We start from the raw sequence: 13,619 nt of genomic DNA, 5'->3' as shown, positions 1-13,619 counted from the left end.
ATGAATGTGAAATATAGCACAAATATAGAATTGCACATAAAATGTTAATGTGCTAGAAAATGGAATGTCATAAATTGAGTTACTTCTGTAACACACACTTAGGCCAGGAAAAGAGCAGGGCCAGCCCTGAAGGAGACGCCTTCCTGCCTGCGCTCTCTGTTCCAGAGGAAGCCACTAGCCTCACTTATTTTTAATGGTAATAGTTAGTTTTTTAAATATTTTTATACAGTTTACAACCTAGATGTACATTTATAAAAATATAATTTGACTTCTTTTTTTTTTTTTAACTTTTTGAGACATGGTTTCTCTGTGCAGTTCAGGTTACCCTTAAATTCACTTTGTAGTTCAGACTGGCCTCAAATTCACAGTGTTCCTCCTGCCCCAGTCTCTGGAATGCTGGGATTACAGGCTTGCGTCACTGTACCTGGCCTCAGTTGCTTTTGATTTGAAATTGAATCTCTCTAAGGATTTTTTTTTCTTACCAGAGTCATCTTGTTCAACATCATACATTGGTGACTTGTATTGTATATCTGCAGCTTTTTCCATTTTTGGTGCGGTGCTCTGTTGTGGGATTTAATATTGCTTTTAAATTTTATTCATTTATTATTATTTTGTACATCGAATGTGATAATGTGCCGATGTTGTAACCAGGTTTGAGAGAGGCGCATTTCACACAGTGACATAGAGCCCCAATCATCACCTTTGGAAGTCACAAAAGAATTTACCCATTATCTTTTTTTTTTGTTTGTTTTGTTTTCTTTGTTTTTCTTTTTTTTTTGTGATGCTAGAGATTGAGCCTAGGACACTCTACTACTAAGCTATATTCTCAAGGCTTTTTATTTTTTAAGGTAGTATCTTACTGTGTAGCCTAAGCTGGACTTGAACTTGTGATCCTGTTGCCATAGGCCAAATAGCTGGTATTATAGGTGCACTCCACCATGTCTGGCTTATCCATGTTATTATTTTTTAAAAATTTATTTTAATTAGTATATGTTTGTAGTGCACAATGATTACATTCACGATGGGGAGTTGGCGTAATGATTTTAATTGTTTTTTCATCCCATTTCCCCTCCTTTTCCTCCCCCATCCCTCCATCTCTTGGTCCCCTTACCTTTTGCAAAGACCCATAACCTTGTTTCCTATTATCTATCTATCTTTTATTTTGTTCTTTATTTTACATATGGGGTTTCTCATGTAAGAAGAACTATGCAATATTCAAGCTTGCATGTTTGATTTATTTCAATTCATATTATTGTCTAGAAGTGCACCCATTTTTCTAAAAATGACAAGTTTATCCTTTATGGCAGGGTAGTATTGAGAACATATAAAGAACACAAAAACATCAGTCCTCCCAAACTTAAAGACCCAATCCAAAAATGGGTGTCTGAGATGAATACATACTTTTTAGATGAAGAAATATGAATAGCTTTTGTAGTTCTGTATTACGTGTACCCTTACACCGCTTTGTTTTGTTTTGTGTTTTTCTCTTTTTCCTCTTAAATAAAAAAAAAGAAATATGAATAGCAAATAAATACATGACAAAAATGTTCAACACCATGATCATTTGAGAGATTCAAATTAAAACAGCACTGAGATTTCATGTCACCCCAGAAAGAGTGGCTACCATGAAGAAATCAAGCAATAACAAATGCTGGAGAGGCTGTGGGGAAAAAGGAACACTTCTCTACTGTTCATGGGAATGCAGACTGGTACAACCACCATAGAAATCAGTGTGGCGATTCCCAAAACACTAGAATTGGACGTCCCATTCAACCCAGCTATTCCCCTTCTGGGTATCTTCCCAAAAGAATTAAAAACACAGCACAATAATATATGTGCACCCATGTTTACAGCAGCACAGTTTGTAATAGCTACATCTTGGAAACAACCTAAATGCCCATTGACTAAGGAATGGATAAAAAAAATGTGATTTTTTTATACAAGGGAGTACTACTCAGAGCCATAAAGAATGATAAACTGCACATGTTTATAGTTAATTGGATGCACCTTGAGAAGATACTCATTAGTGAAGTAAATAAAACACACATGCAAACAATGTATTGCTTCATTATCATGAGAAGCTGAAAGAAAACACATATGTGTACGTGTATGTTTATGTGTGTAAAAATAGTTAAGATAGTTATACTCCTGATTTCTCTGAGTTTGCTGAAGAGAAAGATTTATGCTGGTATTGTTCGGACAATTGAATGCAGATGTCTTGTGTTCTGGGTAAATGATTTGGGGATGACAATGTGCAATGTATGTACCATTGTTACCGCCTGATTGATGTGCTTTGAAATTTTGTTGTGGCTTTTTTTCCTTCTTTTTATCTTTGGATAAAATGGATCTGAAAAAATGTGACTTTTGTCCAAGTAACCAAAGAAGAAAAATGCCAGTAGAAATCATTTCCTTGAATTTAATTGCTTTATTTGTATGTTTATTAGTACATATTTGCTATATATAATCATTCTACTTATCACAAGATGGTATAGTTTCATAACACTTAATTTTTACCTCCCCTTTCTCTCCCCTCTCTCCCACTCCCTCCATCTCTAGATCCCCTTTCCGCCTGTAGAGTCTCTGTCTCCTTTTTTCATATTATCTATGTTTTATTTTGTGCTTCAAGTTATTTATACTTTGGGTTTTTCGTATAAGAGAAACTATATGATATTTATGTTCATGTGTCTGATTTATTTCACTTATTATTATGGTCTCATCGCATATTCATTTCTACAGATGACTCAAACTTAATTGCTTTAATTAACTCGAACCTGATTAAGCATTGGTATGAAATTTGAGTATCAACTCTGAGATCTAGTACCATTCTCTATGTAGTGATAATTTTCTGGAATTATGAGATGGAGGAGAACAAGGCAGCATATTCACTGTTGGAAGTAACAATCACTATTATTGTGGCCCTGGGGGTACTCTCTAAATCATGACTGTAGTCTTTGTCAAAAAACTACCAGTCAGCTACAAAATACGGTTTGGATGGCAAAGGTCTTTTGGAGTAAATTCTTCTGATTCTGTAGTTTCTAGAAATCTTCTGAAAAAACTATATCTGGTTTTAGAAACCCTGATTTTTACCACAGCCTCTGACAGAATGAACATATCTTTCCAGTATATTTCTTAAAAAATCCAGGAAAGTATAATGTAAATGCCTCTTTACTATTTTTTTTTTTTTTGGTTTTCTTGAGACAGGGTCTCTCTGCAGTTTGGGCAGGCCTTGAGCTCACTTTGTAGCCCAGGCTGGTCATGAACTCACAACGATCCTGCCTCAGCCTCCCGATTGCTGGGATCTTTACTATTTTGATTCAAATATCAGAATCCAAGTGGAACACCCTACTAAACGCCTCCAGAAAGGGAGATTTGTGCATTAGAGGTGGTTGTGTCTTTGCACATACTTCTTTTAGGGCTGTGATCATTGTTTGTTGTTCTCCTTTGGACCATCTCTGAGAATCTATGCCTTTCTCTGAATGTTTGCAATTGTTTCCATTAGACGTCTTCTGTCCTCTTTTTCTGATGAGCCAGATACTCTGCTGAAAAACATTTCTAGGGAAATGATGGTTCCTCTTCTCTGAGGCACACTTATTTTCTTTTCTGGGATTAACTGTGGTTCCTGAATTGTATGCTTCTTTTTATTGCTTACAAGGAAGGACAGAGATACAATCAAATTGTAGGTAAGCCAGCTGCTGTCCTAGGTTTTGACCCTGGCCTCCTGCCTATCCTAGGTACTTAGTTCATAGCACAGACAGGAGGCTTTTTACACAAGACACCGCTATGGGAAAACTAGTCCTCACCACTAACTCTTATCTGTCCCTTCCCATGTGGCTAAAGGTCATCGTCATCTCTCACCACATTCTTTGCAAAACCTGCACAGTGACAGAATTCCTATTCCTCTCCTTCCAGTGCCTCTGGTGGAGGACAGAAGAAATTCAGTGGCAGCACTTTTGCTGTGTTTTGGAACATGAATCTCTTTCTTATCAGGATTCTCTGCTTATCTCTCTTGGTCTTGCTCATGCTCCACACTAGTGCTACTCATGCCACTTCAGGCATCGGTTAGCCATAATATAGAAGATGGCATTAAACGCAGATGAACAGCTTTCAATACTTGCATTAGTAATCGTTTGGAGGATTTTCTTTTTTTCTCTTTTTTTGGAAACAGGGTCTCACTATGTAGTTCAGGCTGGCCTTGAACTCAGAAAAATCCTCCTGCCTCAGCCTCCCGGGTGCTAGGGTTTCAGGCATGCTCTTCCACATCTTGCTGGAAGACCCTCAGTGATAAGTTTCAACAGCAGTCTGACTGAGATAGATGCTCCCTGAAATGCAAGAAATTAGATTTAGAAATTGGAAAAAAAAAGATGAGCCCTGAAATAGGAGAAGATAAAAGCTGTTGGCATCATGACATGAAATTTGATATCAGTAAATTAAAGGAATTATTTAATTAGTAGCTTCAAGTCTACTTGCACAGCAGTGCTGACTGAGAAATAATGTGTTGTGAATGTGTTTTACTGGTTTTGGTTATATCCTTGTTAAATCTTTTTTTTTTTTTTTTGAGATAGGATCTCACTATGCAGTTCAGGTTGGCCGTAGGCTCACTTTGTAGCCCAGGCTGGTCTTGAATTTGTACTGATCGTCTTGCCTCAGCCTCCCAAGTGCTTGGATTTCAGGGGTGTGCCATCACACCATGCATTAAATCTTTTATTGATGAAAAAATCGTCAGAATTTTACTTTAAATTTTAAGTTATAACATCAGACCATGCAAAAATGCAAACTAATTGTTTTACAAGTGAAAATACTCAGTAATTTATTACCCCTAATTTTCATCTGTAAGATGGATGAACATTTGTGTATGTAGGTGCTGGTTTATGCTACTGGTAAAGTAAAAATTGGGATAGTTTTTACTGAAAGCAGTTTAGCAGTAGGTTTTGTGTGTGTGTGTGTGTGTGTGTGTGTGTGTGTGTGTGTGTGTGCTGGGGATCAAACCTGCAACCTCGCATTTGCCAAGCAGGTGCTTATGTTGCTGAGCTAAATCCTTGGCCTCTAGCAATAGATTCTGAAACTATGAACTCCTTGTACTTAGCTAGGCATGGTGGCATGAGCCATAACCAGCATTCTAGCCAGCTGAAGGAAGGATTTTGTAAATGGAAGCCTACAGTAGGCAATTTAATTAAAAAATAAATAATGATGCCTGGGAATGTAACTCAATATGAAGGCCTTGTGTTCAATCCCTAGTACCACCAAAACAAGAAAATACCATTGTGCTTGACATTATGTTATCCTAGAATATTTCAAATATACAAAGGTTGATACTGTACTGAACCCTCATGTGTCTAGCTTCCGTTTTAGTGTAAATATCATCTTGTGATGAAAAAACAAATTATTTAATATGCCTGTCTGTTTACTCCCATCTTTATTATGTTGGCATAAATCTTAGTTATCATATTCCTTTTTTCCAAGTCATCTTATATAAGCCATTGTTTATTATTGCATATATATATATATATATATATGTATATGCACTTGTCTTTTTGGGACAAAGTTTCACTATGCAGTTCAGGCTGGCCTTGAACTCATTTTGTAGCCCAGGCTTGCCTTGAGCTCATAACAATCCTCCTGCCTCAGCCTCTCAAGTGCTGTAAATCTTTTTTAAAATCAGATTTTATTGGGATACTTTATGTATATATAATGATCAGATTCATCATAGAACATTTGTGCCTGTATATGATATAATTTGTTTAGTTTTCCCCCATTCCCCAACCCTCCCTTCAACTCTTCCTCCCCTCTTCATTTACAATGGAGGCTTTGTTTCTATTTTTTCTTCTTTTCTCATATGTTACTTTTCTTTCTTTTCCTCTTTCCCCTCCATTGTTCCCCTCCCTATTGGAATATATTTTTCCTATTTCAGAATACCTATTATGCATTTTGACTCCTATTTACAGTTTTGGTTTCTCACATCAGAGAAACAATGTAAATGTGATATTTATGCATTTGTGTCCACTTTATTTCACTTATGAGTATGTTCTTGAGTTACATCCATTTACCTAGAAATGTCTGAAATTTATCCTTCTTCATGGCTGAATATTACTCCATTGTATAAAAAGACCACATCAGGGGCCTTCCGGTAAAGATGGCAGATAGATAAGAACAGATTACAGAGGCTCCCTGAGACAGACAACTTAGATGCTGAAATAACACAGCCTGAGGAGTGCTGGACAGAGGGAGATAGATCCTCTCGACCCAGGAAGAAACTAAAGCAAAAAGAACCAGTCAAACATGCGGTCCCAGGGCTACTACTGAGGCAGTTAAGATTTTGTGCTCTTGCGTGCACGAATTCCCACTGCTTTGACTCACTGGAACCACAGTCTCATTGAAGTGCAGTAGAACTGAAGTCAGAGGTCGACAAGCCTAGTGGAGAACAGAGCCAGCAAGGGACCTGATTGACCTGTGATAAGTGCCAGGAATAAAACTCTTCCATGGGAAAGAGGCACCAACGGGATGACATTTTGGAATTGGGCAGGACTGGCAAGAACAAGGAACAGCAGTGACTTCAGTAGTTGTTCCCTTCACAGATGAGATTGGTGGGATATGCTTAGCCTGGGACATGTCCCTGGCTGAGACCCAATAAGTTGTCCCAAATCAATTCCCTATGTGCAGCACACACTAATGCAGTGAAGGCCTCAGCAGGTTGACTGACCCAGAGAGGAAGAGCCAGCTTATGCTGCCCCCTGTTTACACCTAAATAACACATTGGAGTGGGCAGGATCACCTAGCCAGTGTATTTCAGAAGAACCATAACCAACAAGGAAAGGGACTGGGACCTGTTCTATACACCTGTATGGAAGAAACAAAAAAAAATATGAGAAGAGGAAGCAACAAAAAAGTCCCCAGCCCCCAACCCTGAGAATACTGATCCAGGAGAGGTAAATGCAAAAGAGATAGAGGACAGCAAACATGCAATGTCAGAATGGCTTCAGTGGACATAAAAAAATATCTTTGGGACCTCATAGACGAGTTTAAAAGTAAAATATTTAACCAAGTAAAGCAAGATATAAGGAGATTAATAAAAGAAATGCTAAGTATCTCTCAAGAAGACATAGACAGAAGAATGGAGGAGCACAAAAAAAGGAGAGATTCATTTGATGAAGAATATAAAGAAAACACAGAAGCAGGTTCAAAGAGATTACCAGGAAATTAAAAACTCCATTGAAACATGGCAAAACTGCTTGAAAGAAACTAAGGATAGATTATCCAAACTGGAAGACAAGTTTGCAATGAGGGATCACGAAAGGAAAAATTTCTTAAAAATAACAAGGAAACAGACAGTAACAATACAAAGACTGGAAGATGACAAGAGAATAAATAACTTAAGAATAAAGAATGTGAATGAAGAAGCAGGGGTACAAACAAAGAAACTACAAAGGCTATTCACAGAAATAATTAAGAAAAACTTCACAAGCATAGGAAAAGAGAATGATATTCAGATGTATGAGGCATACAGAACTCTAGCCACCTACAACAAAACAGAGCCACACGCAGGCATGTAATAATCAAAATCCCAGAAATTCAATATAAGAACAGAATATTAAAAGCCATCAGAGAAAAGAAACATTACCTATAAAGGAAAACCCATCAAAATCACGGCAGACTCCTTGGCACAGACCATCAAATCAAGAAGAGCTTGGAGTGAAGTTTTCCAAGCCTTGAAAGAAAATAACCTCCAGCCTAGCTTGATGAACCCTGAAAAACTGTCTCTAGAAATTAATGGAGAAACAAGATGCTTCCTAGACAAAGAGGAACTTGGGAAATTCGTGACCACCAATCTAACTCTACAGAGAATACCGAAGGACATTCTAGAGAGAGAGAAAAGTACCAGGATTCCAGGAACAGTGGCAGAGAGGCTTCAATGAATGGAGCAGAAAGTTGAATGAAGAAGAAAAGCAGACAACTAATGGCAGAAAAAGAGCACAACAGAAATGAGGCAGAGAAAGTTGGCTGTAATCTCTAATATATACAGCCTTGATGCACTAAATAAAAAAAGAAAAAGAAAAAAAGAGAAACACAGGCAGAGTAGATCAGGAAGGAGGGTCCACTGAGATGCTCTGTATAGGAAATATAATTAACCTGAAAAAGGGTATATGGACTGAAAATCAAATATGAGAAAACAATGCTCTATGTGACAGGGAACCGGAGAGTAATAGGGCAACTAGACCAGTATTTGTGGATAGGTTGGAAAGACAGGCTTTACTAGGTAAAAGAATAAAACTAGAGATCAAGTGCAGGAGGGAGGAGGTTCAGAACCACTTAGGTAAATAGCAGGTTGCCCTCCTATTCTAAAAACTGAGGGTGTTGGTGAGACCCAAAAATGAACAGTGCACACTGGGGGAGTAAAAGGGGATGAATAGTCTTAAAAAAGATGGCAGAAGATATTGTTAATAGTGTATCAGGATTTAAAACCCATATTACTCACTCTGCTCTGCTTAGATATATTTTACTCTGTCCCAGTTTGTCCACTTGCACTAGGTCTGAGAGCACAAACAGCTATCCCCAAAACATCAGGATATAGCAGAGTAATCATCTTTAACTTCCTATTAGCTTAATCTGGAGCCCTGTATAACTTATACTGTTTTATCATGACTGATCTTAGTTAAATCTGGTTTGTTTGATTGCTGTTTGGTATTGACAGATTTTATTCAATATTGTTATGATTGATAGTATCACATCTGAGAGTATAGGCAACTATACCGAAGATGACAAGATTCACTACGATACCTATTGTGGTTTTATTACTACTCTGTTTTTGAAGTTTTGCACTATCTACAAAGTTGTGTTTTTATTAATATTGTTATATACTGCTATATTCAATTATACTATGCCTGATGATACAGATAATTCTTTTGAAGATAACAAGAGACAACACAGTAACTATGGTAGAACTCCTTGTACAGTGGTTTTATATGTTTTTTTCATTTCATGTGTTTATAGGAATACATTTTGTTTTGTCTTGCTTTGTTTTGTTTCTCCCTCTAATACAGAAAGGATAGAAATACATAGAACCTATAAACAGTTTACAAGAACTGATCTTCTAACACATGATGAAATGAACAAATAATTTGAAGAAAAAGAGACACTACAGTACCCAGTGCTGATCCCGTAGTGTCATGATGTGAAATCCAGCAATACTATTATTCTTTGTTAGGAGTGATTTTAGCCTGCTTTGTTTTGTTTAATCTCAACATAAATGAAGATATGGATAACTGCATGTATGTTTAAGTATATAGGATTGATAACCATATTACTAAGTTTTGTTGGATAGTTGAACAGAATTGTTTGCAGTCTCGCTATTTGAATCCCCACTTTGTATGTTTCACTTTTGTATCTTGAACAACTATTTGTAAGAGGACAATATGTAATCACCAACTAGTGATTTCTTACTGTTTATTTTTTCTGTGAAAGTATGTATTATTTCTACCCCTTTTCTGTTTTGTTTAGTCTTTCTTTAAATAAAAATTTAAAAAATCACATCTTTATCCATTTATCATTTGATGAGCTTTGGGTTGTTTCCAAGGTTTGGGTTTTACAAACTGTGCTTGTATAAACATGAGTGTTCATATATCACTGTGATGAGATACTTTTAATTCTTTCAGGAAGATACCAGAAGGGGAATGGCTGGGTTGAATGGGACCTCTAATCCTAGTTTCTTTCTCACTCTCTCTCTTAAGAAATTGCCGCACTGATTTCCCCAGTAGTTTCACAAGTCTACCTGCCCACCAACAGCAGAGAAGGGCTCCTTTTTCTCTATAGCCCCACCACATTTGTTGCTTTCTTGTAATTGGCATTCTTTCTGGGGTGAGATGGCACCGCAGCGTTATTTTAATTTGCATTTTGTAAATGACAGTGCTGTTTAACGGTTTTTCATATATTTATTTGCCATTTCTATTTCTTCCTCTGAGAAGTACCTATTCATTTCAGATGTCCATTTTTGGAGTGGGTCTTTAAATTTGAGGCTCTTCATGTTTTGAGTTCTTTATATATTCTAGGTATTAGTCCTTTGTTCAAGGAACAATTAGCTAAAATATTTCCCACACTGTGGACTGTTTATTTACTCTGTTGGTGATTTCTCTTGTTGTGCAAAAGCTTTTTAACAAGATGAGCTTCCAGTTGTTGATTTTTTGTGAACGTTTCTATGCAACAGAAGTTTTGTTCATGAAGTCTTTTGCCTATACCAATGTCTTCAAGAGTTCTACCTAGTCTATCTTCCAGCAGGTTTAACATTTCTGTTTTAATACTTAGGTTTTGATTCATTTCAATTTTAGTTTAGAGTGTGGTGAAAGATGTGGGTATAATTTTAATCTTCAGCATGTGGAAAGCCAATTTTTCCAGCACCATTTACTAAAGAGGCTTTTTTCCAGCAAAGGTGTTTGGCTTTTTTGTAAAAAATAAAGGGGCTGAGTGTGTTGGAGTTGTCTCTGTATCTTCTAACCTGTTCCACTATTCCTTGGGTCTGTTTTTTTGCCAGTACCATGCTGTTTTTATCACAGTAGCTTTATGGTATAATTTCAAGTCAGGGTGGGTGATGCCCCCTTCTTGGTCTTTGTTGCCCATAATTTCCTGTACTATTATAGGTCTCTTCTGGTTCCAAATGAATTTTATAATTTCTCTAATTCTGCAAGATATGCTCTTGGAATTTTAATCAGAATTGCATTAAATCTGTATAATGATTTTGAAAGCATGGCCATTTTCACTATTGGTTCTTCCTACTCAAGAGCAAGGGATTTCTTCCCATTTTCTGATATCCTATTCAATCTCCTTAGCCATGAAGCACCATATCAAGAGATTCTTCCTGGACTTTGTTCCATGAATGAGTTGGCTGCATAGGTGCCTACTCTGATTCTGGGATGTGATGACATACATCTCCTTTTCACATTCTGTATGTCTTTGGGGGGAAGAATGAATTGGCTAGGGCTTCTTATTTTACTTTATGATTGCCTCATTTGTATTTGCCCTGAAGATTCTTTTGTTCCTAGAACAGGTTTGGGACATCCTGTTTCCTAGAACTAGACCTGTAAGAAACAAAGGTATAATCAAAGCCAAGGGGGAAAACAGAATTATTCTTGGAACTTAGCAGAGGTAGAGAACAATATTAGGTATTGACTAGATATTGAGGGAGGGGAGGAAAAGTAGGATGAAATTATGGAAGGAAGCTGCCAAGTTTCAGTCTATCTTGGCATGACTAATCTGTCTTCATCCTCTTCCTGGATGTAAGGCTTGGTGCGAGTGTTCTTGAAGAGTTCTCCAGTAATAAAAGGAGGTGAAGCTGAGAGCTGTCTGCATTTCAGGTTCACAGCAGCAGCCAAAATGATGTCCTTTTTCCCTCTGTTGCTGGTGGGCATCCTGTTTCCTGCCGTGCAGGCCAAGCAACTTACCAAATGTGCGCTGTCTCATGAGTTGAACGACCTTGCCGGCTACCGAGACATCACTTTGCCTGAATGTGAGTTCTCTATTCCATCATTTCAGTCCATTTCTTGTCTGTCTCTCTTCTGTCCACATTTTCTCATCTCCTCTCTTCCACTTTCTCTTCATTATCTAATAATTTTCTGATATTTTCAGCTTATGTTCTACTCTTTCTTTCAATTTGTTCTCCTATCTTTTCTGCCAGTGTCTGATGCTTTTTGAAACTGTCTTCAGATCATCAAGATAGTCTATGCTTTGTCATATCCTTTGGAAATTGACTAGAAACATTTTTTCCCATTTTGTGAACTATAGTTCCTTATTTATGCTGATCCTAGATGTCTCTATGATACTTCTTTCTCATATTTTTTCCAGGGCTCTGTATCATATTTCATATCAGTGGTTATGACACACAAGCCATAGTGAAAAATAGTGACCACAAAGAGTACGGACTTTTCCAGATAAATGATAAAGATTTCTGTGAGAGCAGCACGACTGTTCAATCAAGGAACATTTGTGACATTTCCTGCGACAGTAAGTTGACTCTTACTTTGTTCCCCAGCTTTTTCTGGAACTTTTTACTGGGTAATCTCTTTTCTGGGATCAAGTGTAACTCTAGATTTAGTGCCTTGTTTAGAATCCATAAAGTTAGTGTGACTGAGAGTAACATTGCTAAGTAAGAAGATATTTTTTTTTTTACAATCATCAAAGACCAAGACCAAATATCCTTGAAGTTCAGTGGTAGACATTTAGAAATTTTCTGGGAGTGTTGAAGTCATATACTCTGCATTTTCTGGGTCTCAGTGGATAGAGTTGATCCTTCGAGAGATGTCCCAAGGAATTGAAGAAAGTACTTACTTATGGATAGGCATTACTATATTGACCTTTTCAGATAGAAAGATCCTGGGTATAATCCTTCATTTCAGAGAACTAGACCAAGGGAACAGGGGAACTCATGGTCTCTCTGGGTAATACTTCTTAGCTTTCTCATTCCTTTCCTTACAACTCTTGTCAGAGCTCCTGGATGATGACCTTACTGATGACATAATGTGTGTCAAGAAGATCCTGGATATCAAAGGAATTGACTACTGGTGAGTCCTCATTTTATTTTCTGTTTTCCTCTACCCCTTTTCTTCTTACCCTCTTGATCCTCTGTCCTTTATCTCCTGAGCATTTAATCTGGAATATAGTGTCCAAAACAAAAGTCATCTCTCAGTCTCAGGTTTCTATTTTTAAGTCTCCCTTGCTCTGCTCTCATATGGACAACTTCTCTAATACAAGGAAGGTATTAGTGGAGGGTTAATACCCAGACTTCTCTTCACCTGGCTGTGGGTTTCTAACACTACTTATTTAAACTTATACACTAAAACATACCCTTGGTATCATTGCATATCTTGGGCTACAACTACTCTACACTTTTCTTGGGTTTAAAAAATGGATCCTGCTCTTCTGGATGACCGAGGATCCCTTGCCATCTAGGAAAATCTTTTGGTGATTTTCATTCCCCTTAGCCTCTCCTGAGGATGAAGTTAAATTCATCTGAAACTCCAACTAAGTCCCAGAAAGCCAACTCACTTTTATCCTTTCTCCATTACCAGGTTGGCCCACAAACCACTGTGCTCTGACAAGCTGGAGCAGTGGTACTGCGAGGCACAGTGAGCACCTGATGTATCTGCCAATCCTGCTCTTCCCATACACCCAGAACCCCTCTTCCCTCATGCTACCCCAGTTTACCTTTTTCTGCCCCTGAATATGATTTGTCTCTGAGCCCTGGATCCTGTAGTGACACTGTTTGGCTCTTGAGGACTGTTGTCTAAGGATGCATGACTGGTGCACTGGACATTAGACACTCAGTGCCCTTGAACTACACCAACAAATCCCACTTCTGTCCTGAATAAAGGCCCTGATTTGGAGTGTTTGGCTGTATTTTTTTCTACAAGGAAAGGGAGAAAATAGGGTGGGTGGGTGGACACTAAAGTCATAGCTCATAGCTATGTTCCATCTCCATTGAAAGAGTAAGCTGAACTTACTACAGAAGGATTTTTGGTAGCAATTCCACACACTTTTACTGATCATCTAGTAAGTTAAAGAAACCACAGAGGGATTCAAAGTTGCTAAAAGGGTCTCATCTTTTAAGGACTAATAGAAGAATCAGGACCAACATTAAT

General features: G+C 37.6%; 1 protein-coding gene and 1 non-coding gene across 2 annotated transcripts; one reads left to right on the top strand and one right to left on the bottom strand.

Moving 5' to 3' along the window:
• Window positions 1–616: 616 nt before the first annotated feature.
• LOC134477482 (small nucleolar RNA U13) lies at window positions 617–721 on the bottom strand. The gene has a single exon (XR_010049533.1). It is a non-coding gene; the product is annotated as a small nucleolar RNA U13 (small nucleolar RNA).
• A 10,609-nt stretch (window positions 722–11,330) lies between these two features.
• Lalba (lactalbumin alpha) lies at window positions 11,331–13,363 on the top strand (the record flags this gene model as incomplete). The annotated part of the gene is given in 4 exon segments (NM_001172889.1): window positions 11,331–11,491; window positions 11,827–11,985; window positions 12,467–12,542; window positions 13,050–13,363. Coding segments are annotated over 4 exon segments (429 nt in total). The 3' UTR covers window positions 13,111–13,363.
• Between the last annotated feature and the right edge of the window lie 256 nt (window positions 13,364–13,619).

The sequence above is a fragment of the Cavia porcellus genome, unplaced genomic scaffold (assembly GCF_034190915.1).
Source record: "Cavia porcellus strain 051 isolate PalLab524CR breed Dunkin Hartley unplaced genomic scaffold, mCavPor4.1 scaffold_8, whole genome shotgun sequence".
Classification (NCBI taxonomy): domain Eukaryota; kingdom Metazoa; phylum Chordata; class Mammalia; order Rodentia; family Caviidae; genus Cavia; species Cavia porcellus.
This window is presented reverse-complemented; position numbering and strand designations above follow the sequence as displayed.